At 58.3% G+C, this 25,965-nt stretch overlaps 10 protein-coding genes across 10 annotated transcripts; 5 read left to right on the top strand and 5 right to left on the bottom strand.

Annotated features, from left to right (window-relative positions):
* Nucleotides 1-787: 787 nt before the first annotated feature.
* Nucleotides 788-2,845, top strand: PHYSODRAFT_478972 (hypothetical protein; the record flags this gene model as incomplete). Its single annotated transcript, XM_009520992.1, has 1 exon — nt 788-2,845. The coding sequence occupies one exon, from the start codon at nt 788-790 to the stop codon at nt 2,843-2,845; it is 2,058 nt and encodes a 685-aa protein (XP_009519287.1).
* Nucleotides 2,846-2,987: 142 nt separating this feature from the next.
* On the bottom strand, nt 2,988-4,554 carry PHYSODRAFT_359158 (hypothetical protein; the record flags this gene model as incomplete). Its single annotated transcript, XM_009520993.1, has 6 exons — nt 2,988-3,401; nt 3,475-3,803; nt 3,884-4,007; nt 4,078-4,150; nt 4,257-4,351; nt 4,433-4,554. The coding sequence occupies 6 exons, from the start codon at nt 4,552-4,554 to the stop codon at nt 3,056-3,058; spliced, it is 1,089 nt and encodes a 362-aa protein (XP_009519288.1). The 3' UTR covers nt 2,988-3,055.
* A 305-nt stretch (nt 4,555-4,859) lies between these two features.
* Nucleotides 4,860-6,290, bottom strand: PHYSODRAFT_482901 (hypothetical protein; the record flags this gene model as incomplete). Its single annotated transcript, XM_009520994.1, has 2 exons — nt 4,860-5,033; nt 5,127-6,290. 2 exons carry the CDS (start codon nt 6,288-6,290, stop codon nt 4,860-4,862), a joined length of 1,338 nt encoding a protein of 445 aa, XP_009519289.1.
* Nucleotides 6,291-7,071: 781 nt separating this feature from the next.
* Nucleotides 7,072-7,932, top strand: PHYSODRAFT_311166 (hypothetical protein; the record flags this gene model as incomplete). The annotated part of the gene is made up of 1 exon (XM_009520995.1): nt 7,072-7,932. One exon carries the CDS (start codon nt 7,072-7,074, stop codon nt 7,930-7,932), a length of 861 nt encoding a protein of 286 aa, XP_009519290.1.
* A 4,097-nt stretch (nt 7,933-12,029) lies between these two features.
* Nucleotides 12,030-13,145, top strand: PHYSODRAFT_481486 (hypothetical protein; the record flags this gene model as incomplete). The annotated part of the gene is made up of 1 exon (XM_009520996.1): nt 12,030-13,145. A coding segment is annotated over one exon (1,116 nt), but the record flags the coding sequence as incomplete, so codon positions are not given.
* A 3,258-nt stretch (nt 13,146-16,403) lies between these two features.
* Nucleotides 16,404-20,120, top strand: PHYSODRAFT_478485 (hypothetical protein; the record flags this gene model as incomplete). The annotated part of the gene is made up of 3 exons (XM_009520997.1): nt 16,404-17,021; nt 18,135-18,548; nt 19,368-20,120. Coding segments are annotated over 3 exons (1,785 nt in total), but the record flags the coding sequence as incomplete, so codon positions are not given.
* A 978-nt stretch (nt 20,121-21,098) lies between these two features.
* PHYSODRAFT_480393 (hypothetical protein) lies at nt 21,099-21,416 on the top strand (the record flags this gene model as incomplete). The annotated part of the gene is made up of 1 exon (XM_009520998.1): nt 21,099-21,416. The coding sequence occupies one exon, from the start codon at nt 21,099-21,101 to the stop codon at nt 21,414-21,416; it is 318 nt and encodes a 105-aa protein (XP_009519293.1).
* A 1,403-nt stretch (nt 21,417-22,819) lies between these two features.
* PHYSODRAFT_480966 (hypothetical protein) lies at nt 22,820-23,449 on the bottom strand (the record flags this gene model as incomplete). Its single annotated transcript, XM_009520999.1, has 1 exon — nt 22,820-23,449. The coding sequence occupies one exon, from the start codon at nt 23,447-23,449 to the stop codon at nt 22,820-22,822; it is 630 nt and encodes a 209-aa protein (XP_009519294.1).
* A 249-nt stretch (nt 23,450-23,698) lies between these two features.
* Nucleotides 23,699-24,088, bottom strand: PHYSODRAFT_481169 (hypothetical protein; the record flags this gene model as incomplete). The annotated part of the gene is made up of 1 exon (XM_009521000.1): nt 23,699-24,088. A coding segment is annotated over one exon (390 nt), but the record flags the coding sequence as incomplete, so codon positions are not given.
* Nucleotides 24,089-24,798: 710 nt separating this feature from the next.
* Nucleotides 24,799-25,257, bottom strand: PHYSODRAFT_325163 (hypothetical protein; the record flags this gene model as incomplete). Its single annotated transcript, XM_009521001.1, has 1 exon — nt 24,799-25,257. The coding sequence occupies one exon, from the start codon at nt 25,255-25,257 to the stop codon at nt 24,799-24,801; it is 459 nt and encodes a 152-aa protein (XP_009519296.1).
* Between the last annotated feature and the right edge of the window lie 708 nt (nt 25,258-25,965).

Consider the following 25,965-nt stretch of genomic DNA (forward strand, 5'->3'; position numbering starts at 1 on the left):
GTCGGTGGCTGCGGCTAGGGGGCTGCAGGCAGACGGAGGCAGGTGCCGGCAGCGACTGAGGCGCGAGAGCTGAGCTAGCGCCTAGCACTTCAGAGCGCTTCCCCTCGTTGTGTGTGTGCCCTGAGGAAGAGGGTGATGCTCAGGAGGCAGAAACATCTTGCGCTTTGTATGCGGCCAGAAACATATTGTGTTTTGTATGCCGCCCCGGCGTCCAATCAACAGCGAGAACTGCTTCGACAGTTGCACTCGGACCAAGTTGAAGCGGAAGCGTCCTCAGTAGACCACCACGGGTAATGCTGAGTGCGTAAATGGCCAATGCGGTGCTGGTCATGGTACTCGCCCTGGACATGCATCGCAGCATTGTTGTCATCAATTGAAGGCGATGCCGTCGGTGTGCGCGCGATCGCCGCGCCTGCTATTTGCGAGCCGAATAAGACGTGGCGACCGCGTCCCTTCACGCGGAACCCACTGCAAGTCCTATTGGGGGGCTCGCTCCTCGCGCCTCTGCTGCTACTGGCACTGCTGCTTGGTCTGCTCGACGCTGCACTGCTCCAGAAGTATGGAAGACTTGCTGTCCATTGTTGTGGGTCATGCCACTACTTTCTACCGCGCTGAACGCGGGGCCGGCGATCCGGACGTTGGCGCTGAAACTGCACCAAGTGACGGACGGCCGTTCCACCCATGATCCCAACGGCGTTGAGCTCGCTGTATCGCTGGCTGGAAATTCAGGCCAGTTGGGAAAACGCTAGCGGAGACCGAAGCCGAGAGCCACCAGCGCCGGGGAAGCATGGCGCTCCCTCGAGTGCTCCGTGAGTCGCTGCTGCTGATCCTGTCGACGCTCGCGCGCCCGTCGCTCGCCGAGAACTTTGCTGGCATGGCCATATCGTCGCGGATGGCGCAGCTCATCAACAGCGGCATCGAATCGCCCAAGCTGAAGCTCAACGGGTCGCTGCCCATCGAGGTGCAATACCTGCTGACGCAGAGCGATCTGGCCTGGCGAGACTTGGGCGGGACTCTGCAGCGACTCGTGCTCTGGGACCAAGGCTACGTCGTCACGAGCGCCAACAAGACGCGCGAGGTCAAGGTGCGCTGCGATCTCAGCATGGACGAAGTGGTGGTGACGCGCGACGAGTTCCAGGAGCTGAACAATTGTCCATCGATGTCGTGCGTCGACCCTGTGAGCGCAGACACCGTCCTGCGCGGAACAATCTGCGCCGATAATCAGATCAAAGAGGTGGCCAAGTGCGCTGTCTTGGTATCCGAAAGCGAGGCGAACGCAGCCTCAGTGACCGTGGAAACAAGTCTGATCTGGGGAGAAGAAGGAAACAACACCGACGTCCCCATGCCGACTGTGTACCGCCATTCTTTCGAGTCTTTTGCCATTACGCTGCAGCCACCAAGCACCAATAGTGGGAACTGTCCCCGACAGCTTGATCTCGTGATCCCATGCACGACGATCACCTCCTCAGCGAACAGCAGCGAGTGGTGCACTCCACGCAAATCCGGCGTGGTGGCAGGTCTCCTCCAAGATCTAGCGGAAGCAAAAGTGGGTAAAGCCGACGCTGGGACGTCAGGGATGCTAATTGCTATCTGGGTGGTGGCAGCAATACTACTCACTGTGCTCTGCGCCATAGGGGTCATGTACTTCCGCTACCTGTTTCGACGAGAACAACGTCCAAGCACCAAGATGGACCTCATGGAGAAATCAGCACTGGAGCATTGCGCTCTGACCCCTGAAGGCGTTTTCTTCGTGAATACAAACGGTAGCAACGGTGCTACAGATTCCATGTCGTCCGAACTGTCCGATCTTGAGGCGGAGCTGGAGACGGAAGTTCGAAGGGGATACTCGAGTGCATCAGGACCGTCCGAGGTTGATTACTCTGACGCCCTGGGTGCTTCGCAAGTGCTGCTGCTTTTCCAGAATGACCCTGTCGTTCTTGCCTTACGTGTGCCTATCATCGATGTGAACGGTGACAAAATGATATCCCGTGGTAGGGATGGCTCTCCGAATGAGGTTCTTGTTGGAACGCTAGGATCTCGCGAAGTGGTTCTAAAGCGACTACGGGTACCGAAGCGCAATGACACTCAAGCTGTTGAACGGCTCGCACGTGAAATTCGCATGGCTGCAACGATAGAGCACCCTAACATCGCGAATCTCGTGGGTATAGCCTGGAACTCGTTCCAGAATCTGATGGCTGTTTGGGAATACCATCGCAGTGGTGACTTACGTCGTGCGCTTCGAAGCGGCAGGAAGGCTCAACATTGGACATGGACTAAGCAAAAGCTTCAGATTGCAATGGGAATACTTCGCGGCTTGTCGTTCCTCCACACACATTCGCCACCGATTATCCACGGCGCAATTGAGCCGCGCCACATCTTGCTAGACTCTGCTACAGGAGAGCCGGCGCTCTGTGGGCTCGGCCATTGTGCTGGCCGGGCTTCGACTGCTTCAACTTCTGACGTCAAAAGGGGCGAACCTGGTGAAGGTAGCATCTGGTGCAGCCCCGAGGTGCTGTCAGAGAGGAGATTCTCGGAGAAGGCCGACATTTATTCCTTCGGTGTAGTCTTGGTGGCTCTAGACACGGGGAGGCTACTGGTAGATGTCCCCAGAGATGATCTGCTGGACATGTTAACACCTGTATGTCCTGAGTTCATCCGCGAGATCGCCCACAACTGTCTACAAATCGACCCGAGCTTGCGTCCTACGTCTCGAGAGCTACTGAAACACCTGGAAGATATATCTTGTACCAGCAGCCCCTGGCCTTCGTGCGAATACCCCAAAGCTGCCAAACGCAGACTGGAATACGACGACGAACAGATTGTACGAGCAGTCTTCTGTCTGTAGTATGCGGCCGTGAGTTTCGGCACTCGACTGTTTGGATTGTACAGGGCTCCGGCAAATGTATCCCAGAGTACGTGCAGTGTTGATGTTGTTCCCGTTGACCTTATGAAGTGTAAGAATTAACACGTGTACGAAGTACATAAATGACCTTGAAAAATACTGTATGGTTGGGTTAACCTCCTCCATCTATCTCAACGAACACCTCCTACTTTACTACAAGTCCGAGAAGAACTGCTCGTTGGCCGTAGGGAACGCCCGGCGACCGCCAGCCGCATCGCCCATGTCCGAATCATCACTGTCGCTGTCGCTGTCTGCGTCCTGCATCTCGGTATCCATAGATAAACCAGCCGGGGCCTTCTCCTCGTTTTCATCTGCCACATCCTCGTCTTCACCGTCATCCTCATCGAAAAGGTATCCGACGTCCCAGAAGTGCACCTTGTTGGTGTGCGAGACGCTTCCGATGATCTTCTTGTCGTGAGAGAACTTGAGGTTTTCCACCGGGAAGTCTTCGTGGTCTCCGATCAGCCCCAGAAGCTTGTTCGGGTGCAGCTGCACCACACTGATAACCAGAATAAATCCAAGTCAGCGTCAATATATCCTACTGGAACCCGAGGATTAGTTCACAAACGTACCGAACGATGCCGTCACTCGATCCTGTAAGAACAGTGTCCTCATCCACCATGAGCAGAGCCTCAACGGACTCAGGGTGGCCGGGGAATCGGTCCGACATGTCTCCCCACGTGCCCCAGCTGAAGATGACGAGCACACCGTCCTGCGAGCCGCACACAATCTTGCGGCCGTTCTTCACCACCGCCACCGAGAGAAGCTCGTCGTCCAACTCGTCACTCTTGCCCGCCAATGCGTTCTTGCGCAGATCGTAAGCCGACAAGCGTCCGTCGCCGCTCGTCGCCAGCAAAAAGTGTTCATGCGCTGGGGTGGTCGCGAAACCGGAAATGTAGTCCTGCAAGTCATCGACGAACCGCCAGCAAAAAAATAAGGAATGAAGACGAATTGCCATCAACTAGCAAAGAGAAAACGCACCGTGTGCTCCTTGAACTCGGACAGGCACCGGTGCTGTCGTGTGTCCCAAATCTTGACGCAACCTTGGTCGTCACCGCTCGCGAAAACATTCGCCGACAACTCGTGCAGGCGGTTGACCGGGTGGCTACAACAATGACAATATAAAGTCAGCATCGCGGTTCAGGATGCGCACCTCTCTTTCCCTTCTTCCTTACTCGTGGGCACGCATCTCCGCCCACGTGGGGTTTCCGAGCGTGTCGAAGGCCCGGATCGACTTGTCCGCCGAAGCTGTGTAGAGAGCTAAGCACAATACATCGCCACACCATTGGTCCAATTGTCAGCACCACAAATCAACCCAACAGCATTTCTTACAGCCCAACAGAAACCATCGTACTCTGTCCATCGGGGGCGAAGAGCAGCGCGCGCACCGCCTCCTGGTGGTTCTTCAGCTCCAGAACCTTGGTGTTGGCCTCCTCCGAGTACTTGTAGCTGCACGCAGGAGCACCAGAAACGTCAGCCGGCTGAATCAACCATTTCGTGTCCGCAAAAGTCGATGGCAGCAGCGCTTACACTTCCACGACGCCGTCGATGGAGCCCACAGCCACGATGTCCGTCAGCGGGTGGAAGTCGATGTCGAACACCTGACTGTTGCAGAAGATCTCGTCGGGCGTGTGGTCGTCCAGGTCCCCCATGGTCGTCTCGGTCTGGGTCTCGCTCTGCTTCGCTTCGAGTGCGTGCGTAGCCACTCCACCAAACGCTTTTGACTGGCCCACGGACTATTGCTCGTCAAATGTTGAAATTTAGGGAAAACGGACCAATCAGAAACGGAAAAAAGAAGGGGTAAAGCGCAAAATTCTGCGTTAAATATGAAAATGAGGCGGTGGTGGTGGTGGTGCTGAGCTGCTGGCTGGCTGCATGGGCGCAGCAGGCTGCTAAGCGTCTAGGAAGGAGCTAGCTACGTCTCGGAGCAAGAGGCAACTCGCCACTAAGCGGTCGTTTATAGGTAGTCGGAGAACATCAGGTGCTCGTCGACGTGGGCCACGACTGGGTTCCTCTGGATCGCCAGCTCGCGCGAAATGGATGCGAACTTGGCCTTGATGCGCTGCTTGGGCACGTCGAAGCGCGTGCGGTTGCGAGCGATCTTGGCGCGGTTCACTTCGACGATGATACTCTGCGGCAAGTTGGGCAGCGCGGAAGCAGCCCGCGACGGGACATTAGCTGCGCCTGTCGGCTTCACTCGGCTGCTGCTGCCGTCCGTGATGACCATGCTGCCGGCGCGTCCGTTGCGTACCAGCCAGTCCATCTCCGGGGCAGGGATCTTGTGCAGGGCCTTGCGGCCCGAGGCCTTCTCCTTGAGCGTGTCCATGAGCACAGTCACGTTGACGCGGAACTCGCGCAGCAGCAGTTCCGGCGCAGGCACGTACTTGGAGCGGTTGTCGCGCTTCAGGTTCGAGTGGCCGCCCTTGCCGATCACCTTCACGAGCTTGTCCAGCTGCGCCATGCCGGCGTCGCCAAGGTCCACGCGGTTGCGGTGGTGGCGACGCTGCTGCCGCTCCTTGGCACTGAGCTTCACAGCCACGACGTAGTCCTCGTCGAAAAAGTCGAACAGGACGCTGGCCGTCTGCTTGGGGTTTCCTACTGCAAGCGAGTTGACGACTGCTGCGGACTGCTTGGCGCAGGGGCGCAAATACCTCTCCAGCTCGGCGCGGAGCTCCCGCTCGTAGTTGAGCTGGCCTGGGGTGATGGCGCCCGTCGCACGGCGCTTCAAGGCCGCGGATACGGAGCCGGCGTCACCCACCACGCTCGCAATCACGCTGAACCTGCCAGACGCCACTTTCCTGTCGCGCAACGATGTGCGACGCACGCTGTCCAAGACAATCTGCCCTCCGAACAAACTGGCCAGAGAGGTTTCCCACAGCAAACGCTGCAGCCTGGTCACGTTATACCGGTCCAGGATACTCCTCGCATGGAAGAACCAGTAGTCTCTTGAAGGAGATCCAACGTTCCTGACCTCCCCGCGCGCGCTCGGCGATCGGCTGCTGTCGTTCTTCTCGTCCTGCGCCTTGCGCCAGGCGTAGAAGCTGCGCCACTTCTCGGACGAGAAGTCGAAGCTCTGCGCGAACTTTGACACCGTGCGGAACGCGTAGCCGCTGATGGCCACCCGGCCGGCGTAGAAGAGCTTGACCATGTCGGAGCTGGACGCCTTGCCCGAGTAGATCCACAGGAAGTCGTCCATCGAGATGGTCACCTCGCACGTGGGGCGCACGTCGGCAGCGCTCGCGTTCTTGACCGTGGCCACGTGACGATCGTCGCTGATCTCCACGGCGTACGTGGTCTTGGGCTCGGCGTCGTCCGCGTCCTTGAACTTGAAGAGGATCGTGCCGCCGAAGCTCGTGCTAGACTTGACGCTGAACTTGAGGAAGTCCATGACCTCGTCGATCTCGCGCTCCTTCTGCTGCGGCGCCGCGGCCGCCGGCGCACGCACTGCTTCGTCCGCAGCGCCCTGATCGCTGGCCGCCGCTGTCGTCGCCGTCTCCATGTTCACGTCGACTGGAGCGATGGAACACACCCGCACCTGTGGACAATGTGATCTAAACGGCAATGGATGCCGGACATATTGCTGCGCTTGGGAGCCTTACATTTTCCCCGAGGTTTTTCCCCCTCGTCCTAGGGTAGGGCGCCGTCTGATTGGTGGATGACACGAGGTTTTATGTGCGGCACACACATTCTTGCGCAAGACCTTGGACCCCAACAGATTTGAAGCAAGTCCAGCCAGTCCTCGCCGTTTTGCAGGCTGCAAGCTGGCAGCGAGGACGCCGCGGCTATAGTTGTCCGCGCCGCTATTTTAGCCAGCTCGGCGGTGCTATTGCTGGCGTCGGAGGGCTAAGATGGTGCCAGCTTATTGTAAGTTCAAGCTGAAGCTGAACCAGTAATCAGGCCTCTGACGTTTTACAGATACCGGTTTTTGATTGGTCAAAATCCGATACCGGTATTTACGCGGGCGCGTCACATGTACCGCGTTTCCGGTACAACTGCTTCAACTTCCGTTATTAACACCTGCACCCATGTCCAGGAGGCGGCGTGTATTGGGAGTCGCTTCGTGAGACCCCGCTCGTTTCTCATGTAAGCTCGTGGCGTCCATTGCTGCATTCTGCTCGCCGTGGGCCAGTCCGCACCTTGAAACGCACCGCCAGAGCAACCAAGCGAGCATGAAGAGTCCAGTGGGCGACGTTATCTACCACCGCTACGACTTCGATACGGCTGAGAAGCCCATTGCGGTGGCCGTCGCGGTTGATGACAACGACACGGACGACGATGACGAGACCAGCGTCCGTCAGAGCTGCCCTCCTCCACCCGCACCGCTAGCGCCGTCGCCGCCCGGCCACTGCCGGTCGTTCAGCATTGGTTTCGCCAGACTAGTCGCTTTCCACACGCTCAACGCGTTCCTGGGCATCGGCGGCGCGATCCTCGTGTTGGTGCTCGTTCCTCTGAGTATTGGGCTCGTGCCGCTGTTCGGCGTGGGGATCGCGCTCTTCCAGCTGTCAGCAGCCGTCGTGGAGATGCTGGCAAGGACGGACATCGGCCTGGCGAACATGGTGTCCAAGCGAGAGCCCAAGCTTCGCAAAGCGTACGGGATCCAGAGCGGGCTGTCGACGAACAACGGCTGCAGCAATTGGTGCCAGCGCCTCTTCTTCTTCTTCTTCTCACCGAAGACGTTGCTGGTGATGCTCTACTTCGCCACTCTGAAGCTGGTTGTGGGCACGTTGAGCCTCATTGCCGTTGGGTGGGGGATCGTTCTCCCGATCGAGGCACTTGTCAGCGGCGGGCATGCGGACGCGATCGGGTGGATCAACTACCAGGACGACCCCGGTGCATACGTAGGTGTTGTCCTCGGCTGCTGGGTGCTGGGGATGATTTGCATTGCAGTGGTCGCCAAACCATCCGTGGCGCTGACGACGTGGGCTTGCACTGAACGTGAGGACATGGCTGACCTGCGTACTCCGAGAGCCGACATGGAGACCGTTGTTATCCGAACACCCACTCCCGACGCGAAGCCGACATTGTGTTAGTAGTGGGTCGCACATTGTCTATATTGCTTTGAATACATTTGCGATGTCCTCCCTAGAGGTTGTGGATACATCGCTTCAAGGTTCAGATGCTCGCACTTCTCGTAGTCCAGCGCCTTACTAAGTAGGTCCTGCCCAGGTGGGCAAATTGTCCTGACGGCGTCAAGAAGTCCGATGGTTTCCACGGTTGCAGTGCCGATGCAGGGCGAGACTCTAGTAACACCGACTGCCAAACGCTTCCCCGGCGCTTTCACAGGCTGGTCGCTGTCGGCTATTTGCGCGGAAATTATTCGAGCTACTTGAATTCCACACGTTCAACGCTGCGTTGGGTCTTGGCGGCGGCATTTTGACGTGGATAAGTTTACCCTTGAGTGTTATCCTTTTCCCTGTCGGTGGAATTGGCATCCTGTTGTTTCGGCTTCTGGTGGTGTTATTGGGGCGTCTTGCACGCCTGGATGTTAAACTAGCAAGCCAACGCTGTCGACGTGACCTCAAGATGACCGTCAATTTTCAAGATCGGTATAGCCTACACTCCGCGGCCTGCCCCGCTTCGCTGACACCGTCAATAATCAAGCGTCTTGTTATATTTCGCCGTTCCAAAGTTTCTGATGGGTGTGCTGAGTGGCGCAGCGGCAGCTTGGACGGTCGAGCAACCTCTGCTAGCCATCATCAGTGGTGGATACAACGATGTGCTGGGTATCACAACTTTTGAAGACAATGCTATTCTCTACTTGGCGATACTGGGTCATCGGTGCAATTTGCACAGTCCTCGTTTCGAAAGCGTTCGTGCCACTCACGAACTCGAAAAATCATCAAAGCCGAAAGGGAAAGTATAGACGGCGGTGATTAATTCGGGGCCACGGCCCACACGCGAACAAGGGGCTTTGCTTGCAGCTAAAGTATGTGAGATGCAACTGGTACTTATCTCACGAAACTCGCCTATTTGGCGACCTGTGGTCGCCACCATTTAAGAATGTTAGAATGTTTTGAGCTACGTCCTGCGATGGGCTACATAGCAAGCAAATAGATTTAAGGGCGAAGCAAGCCGCGCCCTTAAATCGCTCGGGCAGTGCATTGTTTCCACTGCACCTCTTTTCGTTCGAGTAGGAGGGCCGCCAGAATGTAAACTGTGGGCTACAGTGACGTATCGAGAAGTGATTACTCGATCATACCATCTAGTTTCCGTGTCCTGGAACGCACGACGACAACGTCGATGAAGGAGGCGAGTGTCCTGACCCGTATCATGCCCTGGAACCAGAGGATGCTCTTGTCATAGCGAAGACGCGTGCCACATCTAATAACCCACCACTGCTACTAAAGATGAGGCCGTTTGGCCCCTCAGAGGGACAATACCTGGATGCAATGAAGAAGATGAAAGCGAGTGAACTAAAACAGTGCGATGAATTAAGGTGTACATCTTAATGACAGACTTATTCGCAGTTCGTAAGAACTGAAGAGTTTTTCATCAAGCGACATTAAGCAACCTTCAAGCTACATTTGGCTACATCAGTTGGTACATGTAGTACAAATACAATACAAATTTGTATTAGCGCCACCCAGTCTAGCAAGCAAAGCAAAACGAGGCAAGGCAAGGCTAGAAAGCTAAAGCAGCGCGCCTGCTTTGCAACTTGTGCATACCAGGTTGTACAACCCAGCCAGGTTTTATCATTGTGCAACGTTACTGGAAGTAAATTCAGCCAGGCTAAGCAGCAAAACAGAGCCAAACAAGCAAAGCAAGGCAAGCAAGCAAGCAGGGTCATGCATTTGTATAATATACCTGGATAGGATACAATGTTAGTGCTGCGAGAGAGTGTTTGAAGTTTTTTTTACTACAATAACTACAAAGGTATGTTTCACTTTGAATTACAAGCTGCAAAAACATCTCAAGCAAGATTCATTTTCTTCATTTTGTTGCCAATTCCGCATTCTACGTATAAACATCTGGTTTCGAATCTTTCCTAATCTGTGTGAGTTGATTGGTAAATCCGTATTTAAATCTGTACTGAATGGTGATTGGCTGTAATACCCACTTGATATGATGCATTTCGTTTTAACGAGGAATAAAACCTCAGCTTATTGAAAGCTCAATTACTAGTCTTGGGCAATGGCTTCACATCATAATCGATGCTCTGTACTTCTCTGGCCCACTTAAGAAACAACATTCGGCATTAAACCTCAATTTGATGTGGACCACGTGTAACATATGATTGGGTATAATCAACTGTTTCAGCTTACTATTGGCCAAAATAAATGGGTCCGCACATAATCGCGTAGAAAAACCTCAAAACTGTAGCCCTTCTAACTCGTCTCCAACAGGCGCTACAACATTGACAACCGAACATAAGGGTAAAGCAGTCACTCGCGATTACGGTGATATTTTATTTTCTAATATCGCTAATTTTTGACAGCACCTCGCTAAAAAACCTAATGTTGCCTAAACCGGACTTCAGATAAAAGGCTGTTTCTCTTTTCTTTCTGCTGCTAAATTTTTTTAAATCATAGCGTGAAACGGAGCAAATGCGCAGCTTTCGGTTGAGGTATTGCGAGTCGCCAAACGATTTTTTTTGTAAATAGTTATGTCCAGAAAACCGAAGTGTTGTTTCTTATGTGGGCCAGAGAAGTACATCGTCGGACTCTACAACCTCCTCTGCAACTCGGAGAAGAGGGCGACGAACGAATGGTCGGAGAACAACTGGATAATGAAGGCTGGCACCTCCAGGACCAGTGTGCGAGATCGCGCCGCGGCACAGATGACGGGGGCGGCTACTTCCATGCCGGCTTGAGGAGAGTCGTCGCTCTCTTTCTATGGCGCGCTCGACCGCGACGACAGCGTGAGGGCGGAGAAGCTGGTCCACGCCAAACTCCGCTCTCTCGGATTCGGCCACGCGCCGAGCAGCGGCAAAGAGCAGTTCGTGGTTTGCCAACACAGCTACGTGCTGTTCCACGAAGTCATTGTGGAGGTGTTCAAGATCTTCCCCGTCCCGGACCAGCCAACACAAGCTTCTGGCCTGGTCGAGGCAGGCCCCGCGTCGCTGAGCACCGTCAGCCAGAAGGGTCGGTACGCGCCGGAGGTGGAGACAGCCCAGGCAGCAGCAAATAAGGCAAAAAAGCGTCGCCGGAGTTGACGCCGTCCGGCCGACGGAGGCATTTCAGGACTCACAGGGCCCATACAGAATATACTACATCAGAATCGTTTGCCTTAAGAAGCTGCTCGCCCGGCACTCGAGCTCCTGCGCCGCCTCCTCGCCGCCCGCTCAGCCCCGCGCGCGCGCCGTGTCGGTCGCCGAGTTTCTGTGGCGTGCTGCAGTGGCGATACGCACACGCATTGAGGACACCGGGGCGGTCCACCTGGACGTGAAAGGTCATGCCATGGGGCGGATCCTTCTAAAATCTTTCCGTATGGGAATCGGACGGCCCGCAGCATAGAAGCATGGCCACTTCGCGATCCCGCAGAGCAGAGAGCAACGAGGGCGCAGGAGCACAGGAACACGAGAGCGAGGAGCAGCGGCAGAAGTAGGCAGATAGCAACAGGACTAGGATGCGGGCGCTTCGGACGCTCGTCCTGCTGGCTGCGGGGCTCACGCTGCGGACACCGCCGGCCGCGGGAGACGCAGGGGCCAAGGCGGGGATCCAGCCGCCTCAAGCAGCGCAGGAAGCCGCCAAGCCGAGCGTGCCGCGCCAGGTGCCGCGCAGATTGGCGGACGTGGCGACCAAGCCGAACCCGCGCGACCCATTCATGTTCGGTGCGTCGACGACTTGAGGAGAAGTTTGTGACGATCTGGTGCTGACTCGTGCTGTGCTATCGTGCAGACAATCACATGGTGGGCGAGGTGACGGTGAAGAACCACCCAGTGCACGGCTCGGCGTCACTAGCGGTGAGATCAGGAAAAGTGTATCGCAATGTCGACTCCGTCAACAGCCCAGGCGCCGTGGTCGGGGCCACGAGCGTGCCAACTACGAATGACGTCAGGTTCGGGTGATGCAAGCTGTGTGTCGGTCCTTGTTTGGTGGCTGATGCTTGTTTTTTTTTGTGTGGTGGTAGGGCGTTCGTGAATGTTGGAGATGTGGTGTTTTTCGGGCAGCTTGATGCGCGCACGGTGATGGGTGTCACTAACACCACCATTTTGATCGACGAGGGGCTGCAGCACGCCCTGACAGGGGGCGAAAGCATCGAGATTCGGAAGAAGGCGTTCTCCACGGCCGAGGACACGACGTTGCAGACTGCGATGAACGCGCGCGGATTCCACTTGCATTCGCATGACGACACGGTGAATTCGGCCTCGTCGCACAAGGTGCTGCAGATCCGCCACTTCGCCGATGCCAGCTCGACCACGGCCCGCCAGTTACCGGGCAATGTTTCGGTTGTACATGGCAGTGATGCTGTTACGACGCTGCTGGACTTGTCCACGGAGCTCTCGGGTAGCACGTTTGTGCGTTTAGCAGGAGGAGCTTATCTGGTGGATCCCGTTCGACCAGTGACGTCGACGCAGTTTTTTCTTGATCGACCATTTGCTGGTGCTTCTTACGACGACTTGCCCATCTTTGTAGATGGCATCGGTGCAGGCATTCTGTTGGACGTCCGAGCAGGTACGAGCATTCGTGCTGGTGCGAGCATCGATGTGACAGCGACCGAAGCGAACGAAATAATCGCGACCGACGTATTGATTTCCACGACCGCGGGCGGTGTTTCAGCGGGCCGTCTAAGAATCAACGACACCGGGATTCAGTTTCTCGGAGAGACCACTACGATATCATCGGAAGTTGCGTCCTTAAACCTCCAGTCTGCAAAAGAATTGTCGCTCGCTGCGGGATCTCTCGACAACAAGCCTGGCTCAAAGGTGGTTATTCACTCAGGGTCATCGAACTGGCAACTTGGGGGTGATATCGACGTGAAAACTGGCCAAAGTAATTACGGCGCAGCCTCAGGGAAGCTGCTTCTCCACTCATCTGATAGTATCGCTGCTCACGCCTCCTCTGGGTCAGTGGAGATTAGTTCAGGCATCGGGAACGTGGGGCCATCAGGAGTGATCAGTCTCTCTTCTGGCAATGCAAGCACTAGCGAATCCGGAGACATTCGCCTTCTAACAGGATCTGCAAACGGGGCCAACTCGGGTGATATCGCGCTTGAAACGTCCCCTTCGACGGGCGGAAGCGGTGGCTCTGTCCAGATTATCGTTGGTACAGGTGATGCTGGTACAGGAGGCACCGTGGCAATTTCAGCTGGTTCGACGACCGATCCTCTATTACAAGGGGGCTCAGTCGTAGTTGAGGCAGGATCAAGTCATAACCTTGGTGGAAACATCGAGATATCAGCAGCAGACGCAGTCACTCAATCCGGAACTAGTGCCACTGGCGGATCCGTTATCATCGTCAGTGGTAAAGGAATTCCAGGCCGCAGCGGCGACATCAGCTTACAAACATCCACATCTTCCACAACCGGAAGTTTAGCATTAGCATCAGGTGCATCAACAGGTGGTAACTCTGGCAGCGTGTCGCTTTTGACGTCGAAGGCGAGTGGCGGCACGAACGGCGGTGCCAGCGGGTCGATCATCGTGCGTGTGGGCTCGGGAGACGCTGCCGTCGGAGGCGACGTGCAGATCGGTGGCGGCACGAGCGTGAACCAGCAGGGCGTCGGCGGGCGAGTGTCGGTGCAGGGTGGCAACGGCACCGCTACGGGCGGCAACGTGCAGCTGTCCGCGGGATCTGGTACGTCGGCCCTTGGCGGCAGCGTCCTGATCTCTAGCGGCAGCGGGGACAGTGCGACGAGCGGTGATGTGGCCGTGTCGAGCGCGGCATCGGGAACGGCGCTGACGAGCACGAGCGGGTCGGTGCGGCTGTCGTCGGGCGCGTCGAGCGGTGGTAGCTCCGGATCGGTGTCGGTCTCGACGGGTGCTTCGACGGGCGGCGCAAGCGGGTCGATCTCTCTGAGCGTGGGCTCGGGCGACGCGGCTACAGGAGGCTCCGTGAGCGTGGACGGCGGTCAAAGCAGGGCTGTGAGCGGCAAGGGAGGCGTGGTGGCAGTTCGCGGCGGAGCTGGTACCGCGACAGGTGGCGACTTGACGTTGACAGGCGGTGTGGGCGATTCGTCACTTGGTGGCAGCGTGCGTATTACCAGCGGCAATGGGACCACGGCGACGAGCGGCGATGTGGTGGTGTCCACGGCGGGTTCGGGCTCTGCTCGGACGAGCGGCAGCGTGACGGTCTCGAGCGGCATCGCAAGCGGTGGAGACTCTGGCTCTGTGTTGGTGGCGACGTCGGATGGCTCTGCGAGTGGCAAGGGCGGTGATATCACGATGCGCGTGGGAGCCGGAGGCAAGGCAGCCAGCGGCGCGATCACGCTGTCTGCTGGCACGTCGTCAAGCACGTCGTCGGGTGTGGGCGGAAAGGTGGAGGTCTCCGGCGGAAAGGGCCAAACGGGCGGCGTTGTCAAAGTAAGCGGAGGCGCAGGAACCTCGACTGCAGGTGGTGATGTAGCGGTTCAAAGTGGCGGCGGCACGAATGTGGCGAGCGGAGACGTGCTGATCTCGAGCTTGGAGTCCGGCACGGCTCTGACGAGCGGCCGGATTTCGTTGTCTACGGGCGGTGCCCAGGCCAGTGGGTCCATCTCGTTGTCGACCGGTGTGTCTCTGGGCGGCAACTCCGGGGCGGTCAACATCGTGACGTCGGGCGCGACGAAGGGCGCAGCGGGCGACATCGACTTGCTGGTGGGGTCGGGCGACTCTAACGCGGGCGGCAACGTGCTTGTGCGCAGCGGCGACAGCAACGTGGCGGACAGCAACGGCGTGAGCGCTGGCGGACGTGTGGTGCTGCTAGGTGGAACGGGTGTGAAGACCGGCGGCGAGGTGGACATCAACGGCGGTGTCGGTTCAGCGGACGTGGGCGGCAGCGTGGTGATCTCGAGCGGTTCCGGAGCGAGTGCGAACAGTGGGTCTGTGTCCATGGCTAGCGCCAAGTCCGGCACGGGCAAGGTGAGCGGGTCCGTGACGGTCTCGAGCGGCGAGTCGCTGGGCGGTAACTCCGGCAGCGTGTCGCTTTTGACGTCGAAGGCGAGTGGCGGCACGAACGGCGGTGCCAGCGGGTCGATCATCGTGCGTGTGGGCTCGGGAGACGCTGCCGTCGGAGGCGACGTGCAGATCGGTGGCGGCACGAGCGTGAACCAGCAGGGCGTCGGCGGGCGAGTGTCGGTGCAGGGTGGCAACGGCACCGCTACGGGCGGCAACGTGCAGCTGTCCGCGGGATCTGGTACGTCGGCCCTTGGCGGCAGCGTCCTGATCTCTAGCGGCAGCGGGGACAGTGCGACGAGCGGTGATGTGGCCGTGTCGAGCGCGGCATCGGGAACGGCGCTGACGAGCACGAGCGGTGCGGTGCGGCTGTCGTCGGGCGCGTCGAGCGGTGGTAGCTCCGGATCGGTGTCGGTCTCGACGGGTGCTTCGACGGGCGGCGCAAGCGGGTCGATCTCTCTGAGCGTGGGCTCGGGCGACGCGGCTACAGGAGGCTCCGTGAGCGTGGACGGCGGTCAAAGCAGGGCTGTGAGCGGCAAGGGAGGCGTGGTGGCAGTTCGCGGCGGAGCTGGTACCGCGACAGGTGGCGACTTGACGTTGACAGGCGGTGTGGGCGATTCGTCACTTGGTGGCAGCGTGCGCATTACCAGCGGCAATGGGACCACGGCGACGAGCGGCGATGTGGTGGTGTCCACGGCGGGTTCGGGCTCTGCTCAGACGAGCGGCAGCGTGACGGTCTCGAGCGGCATCGCAAGCAGTGGAGACTCTGGCTCTGTGTTGGTGGCGACGTCGGATGGCTCTGCGAGTGGCAAGGGCGGTGATATCACGATGCGCGTGGGAGCCGGAGGCAAGGCAGCCAGCGGCGCGATCACGCTGTCTGCTGGCACGTCGTCAAGCACGTCGTCGGGTGTGGGCGGAAAGGTGGAGGTCTCCGGCGGAAAGGGCCAAACGGGCGGCGTTGTCAAAGTAAGCGGAGGCGCAGGAACCTCGACTGCAGGTGGTGATGTAGCGCTTCAAAGTGGCGGCGGCACGAACGTGGCGAGCGGAGACGTGCTGATCTCGAGCTTGGAGTCCGGCACGGCTCTGACGAGCGGCCGGATTTCGTTGTCTACGGGCGGCGCCCAGGCCAGTGGGTCCATCTCGTTGTCGACCGGTGTGTCTCTGGGCGGCAACTCCGGGGCGGTCAACATCGTGACGTCGGGCGCGACGAAGGGCGCAGCGGGCGACATCGACTTGCTGGTGGGGTCGGGCGACTCGAACGCGGGCGGCAACGTGCTTGTGCGCAGCGGCGACAGCAACGTGGCGGACAGCAACGGCGTGAGCGCTGGCGGACGTGTGGTGCTGCTAGGTGGAACGGGTGTGAAGACCGGCGGCGAGGTGGACATCAACGGCGGTGTCGGTTCAGCGGACGTGGGCGGCAGCGTGGTGATCTCGAGCGGTTCCGGAGCGAGTGCGAACAGTGGGTCTGTGTCCATGGCTAGCGCCAAGTCCGGCACGGGCAAGGTGAGCGGGTCCGTGACGGTCTCGAGCGGCGAGTCGCTGGGCGGTAACTCCGGCAGCGTGTCGCTTTTGACGTCGAAGGCGAGTGGCGGCACGAACGGCGGTGCCAGCGGGTCGATCATCGTGCGTGTGGGCTCGGGAGACGCTGCCGTCGGAGGCGACGTGCAGATCGGTGGCGGCACGAGCGTGAACCAGCAGGGCGTCGGCGGGCGAGTGTCGGTGCAGGGTGGCAACGGCACCGCTACGGGCGGCAACGTGCAGCTGTCCGCGGGATCTGGTACGTCGGCCCTTGGCGGCAGCGTCCTGATCTCTAGCGGCAGCGGGGACAGTGCGACGAGCGGTGATGTGGCCGTGTCGAGCGCGGCATCGGGAACGGCGCTGACGAGCACGAGCGGGTCGGTGCGGCTGTCGTCGGGCGCGTCGAGCGGTGGTAGCTCCGGATCGGTGTCGGTCTCGACGGGTGCTTCGACGGGCGGCGCAAGCGGGTCGATCTCTCTGAGCGTGGGCTCGGGCGACGCGGCTACAGGAGGCTCCGTGAGCGTGGACGGCGGTCAAAGCAGGGCTGTGAGCGGCAAGGGAGGCGCGGTGGCAGTTCGCGGCGGAGCTGGTACCGCGACAGGTGGCGACTTGACGTTGACAGGCGGTGTGGGCGATTCGTCACTTGGTGGCAGCGTGCGTATTACCAGCGGCAATGGGACCACGGCGACGAGCGGCGATGTGGTGGTGTCCACGGCGGGTTCGGGCTCTGCTCGGACGAGCGGCAGCGTGACGGTCTCGAGCGGCATCGCAAGCAGTGGAGACTCTGGCTCTGTGTTGGTGGCGACGTCGGATGGCTCTGCGAGTGGCAAGGGCGGTGATATCACGATGCGCGTGGGAGCCGGAGGCAAGGCAGCCAGCGGCGCGATCACGCTGTCTGCTGGCACGTCGTCAAGCACGTCGTCGGGTGTGGGCGGAAAGGTGGAGGTCTCCGGCGGAAAGGGTCAAACGGGCGGCGTTGTCAAAGTAAGCGGAGGCGCAGGAACCTCGACTGCAGGTGGTGATGTAGCGGTTCAAAGTGGCGGCGGCACGAATGTGGCGAGCGGAGACGTGCTGATCTCGAGCTTGGAGTCCGGCACGGCTCTGACGAGCGGCCGGATTTCATTGTCTACGGGCGGCGCCCAGGCCAGTGGGTCCATCTCGTTGTCGACCGGTGTGTCTCTGGGCGGCAACTCCGGGGCGGTCAACATCGTGACGTCGGGCGCGACGAAGGGTGCGTCCGGGGACATCGACTTGCTGGTGGGGTCGGGCGACTCAAACGCGGGCGGCAACGTGCTTGTGCGCAGCGGCGACAGCAACGTGGCGGACAGCAACGGCGTGAGCGCTGGCGGACGTGTGGTGCTGCTAGGTGGAACGGGTGTGAAGACCGGCGGCGAGGTGGACATCAACGGCGGTGTCGGTTCAGCGGACGTGGGCGGCAGCGTGGTGATCTCGAGCGGTTCCGGAGCGAGTGCGAACAGTGGGTCTGTGTCCATGGCTAGCGCCAAGTCCGGCACGGGCAAGGTGAGCGGGTCCGTGACGGTCTCGAGCGGCGAGTCGCTGGGCGGTAACTCCGGCAGCGTGTCGCTTTTGACGTCGAAGGCGAGTGGCGGCACGAACGGCGGTGCCAGCGGGTCGATCATCGTGCGTGTGGGCTCGGGAGACGCTGCCGTCGGAGGCGACGTGCAGATCGGTGGCGGCACGAGCGTGAACCAGCAGGGCGTCGGCGGGCGAGTGTCGGTGCAGGGTGGCAACGGCACCGCTACGGGCGGCAACGTGCAGCTGTCCGCGGGATCTGGTACGTCGGTCCTTGGCGGCAGCGTCCTGATCTCTAGCGGCAGCGGGGACAGTGCGACGAGCGGTGATGTGGCCGTGTCGAGCGCGGCATCGGGAACGGCGCTGACGAGCACGAGCGGTGCGGTGCGGCTGTCGTCGGGCGCGTCGAGCGGTGGTAGCTCCGGATCGGTGTCGGTCTCGACGGGTGCTTCGACGGGCGGCGCAAGCGGGTCGATCTCTCTGAGCGTGGGCTCGGGCGACGCGGCTACAGGAGGCTCCGTGAGCGTGGACGGCGGTCAAAGCAGGGCTGTGAGCGGCAAGGGAGGCGTGGTGGCAGTTCGCGGCGGAGCTGGTACCGCGACAGGTGGCGACTTGACGTTGACAGGCGGTGTGGGCGATTCGTCACTTGGTGGCAGCGTGCGCATTACCAGCGGCAATGGGACCACGGCGACGAGCGGCGATGTGGTGGTGTCCACGGCGGGTTCGGGCTCTGCTCGGACGAGCGGCAGCGTGACGGTCTCGAGCGGCATCGCAAGCGGTGGAGACTCTGGCTCTGTGTTGGTGGCGACGTCGGATGGCTCTGCGAGTGGCAAGGGCGGTGATATCACGATGCGCGTGGGAGCCGGAGGCAAGGCAGCCAGCGGCGCGATCACGCTGTCTGCTGGCACGTCGTCAAGCACGTCGTCGGGTGTGGGCGGAAAGGTGGAGGTCTCCGGCGGAAAGGGTCAAACGGGCGGCGTTGTCAAAGTAAGCGGAGGCGCAGGAACCTCGACTGCAGGTGGTGATGTAGCGGTTCAAAGTGGCGGCGGCACGAACGTGGCGAGCGGAGACGTGCTGATCTCGAGCTTGGAGTCCGGCACGGCTCTGACGAGCGGCCGGATTTCGCTGTCTACGGGCGGCGCCCAGGCCAGTGGGTCCATCTCGTTGTCGACCGGTGTGTCTCTGGGCGGCAACTCCGGGGCGGTCAACATCGTGACGTCGGGCGCGACGAAGGGCGCAGCGGGCGACATCGACTTGCTGGTGGGGTCGGGCGACTCAAACGCGGGCGGCAACGTGCTTGTGCGCAGCGGCGACAGCAACGTGGCGGACAGCAACGGCGTGAGCGCTGGCGGACGTGTGGTGCTGCTAGGTGGAACGGGTGTGAAGACCGGCGGCGAGGTGGACATCAACGGCGGTGTCGGTTCAGCGGACGTGGGCGGCAGCGTGGTGATCTCGAGCGGTTCCGGAGCGAGTGCGAACAGTGGGTCTGTGTCCATGGCTAGCGCCAAGTCCGGCACGGGCAAGGTGAGCGGGTCCGTGACGGTCTCGAGCGGCGAGTCGCTGGGCGGTAACTCCGGCAGCATGTCGCTTTTGACGTCGAAGGCGAGTGGCGGCACGAACGGCGGTGCCAGCGGGTCGATCATCGTGCGTGTGGGCTCGGGAGACGCTGCCGTCGGAGGCGACGTGCAGATCGGTGGCGGCACGAGCGTGAACCAGCAGGGCGTCGGCGGGCGAGTGTCGGTGCAGGGTGGCAACGGCACCGCTACGGGCGGCAACGTGCAGCTGTCCGCGGGATCTGGTACGTCGGTCCTTGGCGGCAGCGTCCTGATCTCTAGCGGCAGCGGGGACAGTGCGACGAGCGGTGATGTGGCCGTGTCGAGCGCGGCATCGGGAACGGCGCTGACGAGCACGAGCGGTGCGGTGCGGCTGTCGTCGGGCGCGTCGAGCGGTGGTAGCTCCGGATCGGTGTCGGTCTCGACGGGTGCTTCGACGGGCGGCGCAAGCGGGTCGATCTCTCTGAGCGTGGGCTCGGGCGACGCGGCTACAGGAGGCTCCGTGAGCGTGGACGGCGGTCAAAGCAGGGCTGTGAGCGGCAAGGGAGGCGTGGTGGCAGTTCGCGGCGGAGCTGGTACCGCGACAGGTGGCGACTTGACGTTGACAGGCGGTGTGGGCGATTCGTCACTTGGTGGCAGCGTGCGCATTACCAGCGGCAATGGGACCACGGCGACGAGCGGCGATGTGGTGGTGTCCACGGCGGGTTCGGGCTCTGCTCAGACGAGCGGCAGCGTGACGGTCTCGAGCGGCATCGCAAGCAGTGGAGACTCTGGCTCTGTGTTGGTGGCGACGTCGGATGGCTCCGCGAGTGGCAAGGGCGGTGATATCACGATGCGCGTGGGAGCCGGAGGCAAGGCAGCCAGCGGCGCGATCACGCTGTCTGCTGGCACGTCGTCAAGCACGTCGTCGGGTGTGGGCGGAAAGGTGGAGGTCTCCGGCGGAAAGGGTCAAACGGGCGGCGTTGTCAAAGTAAGCGGAGGCGCAGGAACCTCGACTGCAGGTGGTGATGTAGCGGTTCAAAGTGGCGGCGGCACGAACGTGGCGAGCGGAGACGTGCTGATCTCGAGCTTGGAGTCCGGCACGGCTCTGACGAGCGGCCGGATTTCGCTGTCTACGGGCGGCGCCCAGGCCAGTGGGTCCATCTCGTTGTCGACCGGTGTGTCTCTGGGCGGCAACTCCGGGGCGGTCAACATCGTGACGTCGGGCGCGACGAAGGGCGCAGCGGGCGACATCGACTTGCTGGTGGGGTCGGGCGACTCAAACGCGGGCGGCAACGTGCTTGTGCGCAGCGGCGACAGCAACGTGGCGGACAGCAACGGCGTGAGCGCTGGCGGACGTGTGGTGCTGCTAGGTGGAACGGGTGTGAAGACCGGCGGCGAGGTGGACATCAACGGCGGTGTCGGTTCAGCGGACGTGGGCGGCAGCGTGGTGATCTCGAGCGGTTCCGGAGCGAGTGCGAACAGTGGGTCTGTGTCCATGGCTAGCGCCAAGTCCGGCACGGGCAAGGTGAGCGGGTCCGTGACGGTCTCGAGCGGCGAGTCGCTGGGCGGTAACTCCGGCAGCATGTCGCTTTTGACGTGGATGCGGACGTATGGTCCTTCAACGTGGAACGTCAATACTATTGCTGAGGCAGTGGACATTGTCAACCGCACCAATAACGCTCTGGAGCGTTTCAACCGGACGTTGAACGAGTCGTTTACGACTTCTCACCCAAGCTTGTTGACATTTGTTGACGTGATCAAGACCAAGTCTCAAAACTATGTCGACCTCATCGAAGACATTCGCCATCAACGCCAGCAGCCACCTGACCATGCCAACTTGGCACGCGTCGAAGTGCCTGACGACTACCTGCGCTTCGAACCGGAACCCACGCAGGAGTAGCGACACGAACAGATCTAGCTCGTAGGCTAAGTTCAATACAACACCATCCATCCCAACATATACACCGGGTCGCACCATGATATCCCAAATGTGTACCTAAATTTTATCCGTCCTCATAGTGTCCTAAAAATTCGCCGGGTTGATAGGACGAATCCCAAATGTGTACCTAAATTATAGTTATCCTAACTATGTACCGAAATACAACCTGTCCCGAATATACACCTAAAACGTCGGTTAATGTGTCCGTAATCTGTGCCTAAAACTTACATCCCTTCGGGATTTTTTTTGGGTTTGGGCACATATTTGGGGTGCATTATCCAATATCCACAACAGCTACAGTCAGACGAGCCGGACAGCCGGTCGAGCGGACACGGCTACAGATGTAGTAGACCGTGCCGTTGTAGCCGCTCTTGATACTGTAGGTGTGGTTCTTGTGTTCCATCCAGAAATTTCCCAACTGAGCGCAAGACTGCGCTGAGTCGCACGGAACTCGTGCTCGCAATGACTGGTTAAACGAACAGCATCCTAAATGGTTGGAGAGCAGCACAAGTTTAAGTTGGATAGTACAGCCGAAGCGTCGATAACGGTTTCACGTGGGGGGTCACAGGTGTGGCTGTTAACCTCCAGGACAACACCGGTTGACTTGGAAGCTGATAATGCATCCCGAAAGTGCACCCAAACCGCCCCAAACATCCCGAAAAATGAACTTTTTTGGTGGATTTGGGCACATATTTCGGGCGGAATACACGGTGTTTGGGCAAAGCCCGAGATATTTTTGCCCAAAACATGCAACATACCAGCAACGTAAGTGCAACATTAAGGCAACATAAAAATATGTACTATCCAACTTAAACTTGTGCTGCTCTCCAACCATTTAGGATGCTGTTCGTTTAACCAGTCATTGCGAGCACGAGTTCCGTGCGACTCAGCGCAGTCTTGCGCTCAGTTGGGAAATTTCTGGATGGAACACAAGAACCACACCTACAGTATCAAGAGCGGCTACAACGGCACGGTCTACTACATCTGTAGCCGTGTCCGCTCGACCGGCTGTCCGGCTCGTCTGACTGTAGCTGTTGTGGATATTGGATAATGCACCCCAAATATGTGCCCAAACCCAAAAAAAATCCCGAAGGGATGTAAGTTTTAGGCACAGATTACGGACACATTAACCGACGTTTTAGGTGTATATTCGGGACAGGTTGTATTTCGGTACATAGTTAGGATAACTATAATTTAGGTACACATTTGGGATTCGTCCTATCAACCCGGCGAATTTTTAGGACACTTTGAGGACGGATAAAATTTAGGTACACATTTGGGATATCATGGTGCGACCCGGTGTATATGTTGGGATGGATGGTGTTGTATTGAACTTAGCCTACGAGCTAGATCTGTTCGTGTCGCTACTCCTGCGTGGGTTCCGGTTCGAAGCGCAAGTAGTCGTCAGGCACTTCGACGCGTGCCAAGTTGGCATGGTCAGGTGGCTGCTGGCGCTGATGGCGAATGTCTTCGATGAGGTCGACATAGTTTTGAGACTTGGTCTTGATCACGTCAACAAATGTCAACAAGCTTGGGTAAGAAGTCGTAAACGACTCGTTCAACGTCCGGTTGAAACGCTCCAGAGCGTTATTGGTGCGGTTGACAATGTCCACTGCCTCAGCAATAGTATTGACGTTCCACGTTGAAGGACCATACGTCCGCATCCAGGTCTTGGCAAAGTAGCGCCAAAAGGTGGACCACTTGACTCGATGGCCAGACTCATCGATGCGACTGCGAACGTACGGGATGCCCTTCGAAATAATTTCGTCCACTGTGATGATGGTTAACACGTCGATCACGCCACTTGACATGACGTTAGCAACCGTGTCAACCGGGATGCGCAAGTCAAGCATCTTGCGACGCAAGGCTTGCTTCCAGTGGAATAGGCATCCCACAAGAGGCACCCCGGGGAACTGCTCACGCTCAGCGTTGATCAAGCCCAGTTCAAAGTCACAGGTGACGGTCCGAGGGTCCACTTGCATGTCACACTGCATGATCACCATGTCCAACATGTGCCAGTACGTCTGCTGCTCTTTGCCTTGGAGGAGGACGTAGAAAATCGGGAGGTACAAGTCGAACGCCGGATCGAATCCCATTATTATTGCAACTTGGGAAAAGGGCTTGGGGCACGCCTTGAAGGTGCAGTCGACAAAAAGTGGGTTCTTCGGGTACTTGAGCAGCCGTAGGAGGTCGGGATGGGCGAACCCCACCATGCGCTTGTGCTTCCCCGCTTGGGCGTAGAGATAGCTGAATTGCAGGAAGGGGCGGGCGTCATCAGCGCTGACGAGTGACGTGGGTTCCAATTCGATTGCACGGAACACGTCACCGCCTGTTAACTCCCGTCTAACGTTCTTGACAAACGAAACGGCTGACGGTTTCGCCATCACACGAAGGGACGCCGACTTGCCGTACTTCCGGTGAAGAGTCGCCATCGCGGTGGACCAAACGCGCGTCGGAGCCATAGCCATGTCGCTTGCGGTCAGTGTCTCGATGATCTCCTTCATCTCGGCCGAAGCGTCGATAACGGTTTCACGTGGGGGGTCACAGGTGTGGCTGTTAACCTCCAGGACAACACCGGTTGACTTGGAAGCTGATAATGCATCCCGAAAGTGCACCCAAACCGCCCCAAACATCCCGAAAAATGAACTTTTTTGGTGGATTTGGGCACATATTTCGGGCGGAATACACGGTGTTTGGGCAAAGCCCGAGATATTTTTGCCCAAAACATGCAACATACCAGCAACGTAAGTGCAACATTAAGGCAACATAAAAATATGTACTATCCAACTTAAACTTGTGCTGCTCTCCAACCATTTAGGATGCTGTTCGTTTAACCAGTCATTGCGAGCACGAGTTCCGTGCGACTCAGCGCAGTCTTGCGCTCAGTTGGGAAATTTCTGGATGGAACACAAGAACCACACCTACAGTATCAAGAGCGGCTACAACGGCACGGTCTACTACATCTGTAGCCGTGTCCGCTCGACCGGCTGTCCGGCTCGTCTGACTGTAGCTGTTGTGGATATTGGATAATGCACCCCAAATATGTGCCCAAACCCAAAAAAAATCCCGAAGGGATGTAAGTTTTAGGCACAGATTACGGACACATTAACCGACGTTTTAGGTGTATATTCGGGACAGGTTGTATTTCGGTACATAGTTAGGATAACTATAATTTAGGTACACATTTGGGATTCGTCCTATCAACCCGGCGAATTTTTAGGACACTATGAGGACGGATAAAATTTAGGTACACATTTGGGATATCATGGTGCGACCCGGTGTATATGTTGGGATGGATGGTGTTGTATTGAACTTAGCCTACGAGCTAGATCTGTTCGTGTCGCTACTCCTGCGTGGGTTCCGGTTCGAAGCGCAGGTAGTCGTCAGGCACTTCGACGCGTGCCAAGTTGGCATGGTCAGGTGGCTGCTGGCGCTGATGGCGAATGTCTTCGATGAGGTCGACATAGTTTTGAGACTTGGTCTTGATCACGTCAACAAATGTCAACAAGCTTGGGTGAGAAGTCGTAAACGACTCGTTCAACGTCCGGTTGAAACGCTCCAGAGCGTTATTGGTGCGGTTGACAATGTCCACTGCCTCAGCAATAGTATTGACGTTCCACGTTGAAGGACCATACGTCCGCATCCAGTTCTTGACAAACGAAACGGCTGACGGTTTCGCCATCACACGAAGGGACGCCGACTTGCCGTACTTCCGGTGAAGAGTCGCCATCGCGGTGGACCAAACGCGCGTCGGAGCCATAGCCATGTCGCTTGCGGTCAGTGTCTCGATGATCTCCTTCATCTCGGCCGAAGCGTCGATAACGGTTTCACGTGGGGGGTGCTGTTAACCTCCAGGACAACACCGGTTGACTTGGAAGCTGATAATGCATCCCGAAAGTGCACCCAAACCGCCCCAAACATCCCGAAAAATGAACTTTTTTGGTGGATTTGGGCACATATTTCGGGCGGAATACACGGTGTTTGGGCAAAGCCCGAGATATTTTTGCCCAAAACATGCAACATACCAGCAACGTAAGTGCAACATTAAGGCAACATAAAAATATGTACTATCCAACTTAAACTTGTGCTGCTCTCCAACCATTTAGGATGCTGTTCGTTTAACCAGTCATTGCGAGCACGAGTTCCGTGCGACTCAGCGCAGTCTTGCGCTCAGTTGGGAAATTTCTGGATGGAACACAAGAACCACACCTACAGTATCAAGAGCGGCTACAACGGCACGGTCTACTACATCTGTAGCCGTGTCCGCTCGACCGGCTGTCCGGCTCGTCTGACTGTCAAGTCAACGGTATTGGATAATGCACCCCAAATATGTGCCCAAACCCAAAAAAAATCCCGAAGGGATGTAAGTTTTAGGCACAGATTACGGACACATTAACCGACGTTTTAGGTGTATATTCGGGACAGGTTGTATTTCGGTACATAGTTAGGATAACTATAATTTAGGTACACATTTGGGATTCGTCCTATCAACCCGGCGAATTTTTAGGAC

Source organism: Phytophthora sojae, assembly GCF_000149755.1.
Source record: "Phytophthora sojae unplaced genomic scaffold PHYSOscaffold_2, whole genome shotgun sequence".
In the NCBI taxonomy this organism is placed as follows: Eukaryota; Oomycota; class Peronosporomycetes; order Peronosporales; family Peronosporaceae; genus Phytophthora; species Phytophthora sojae.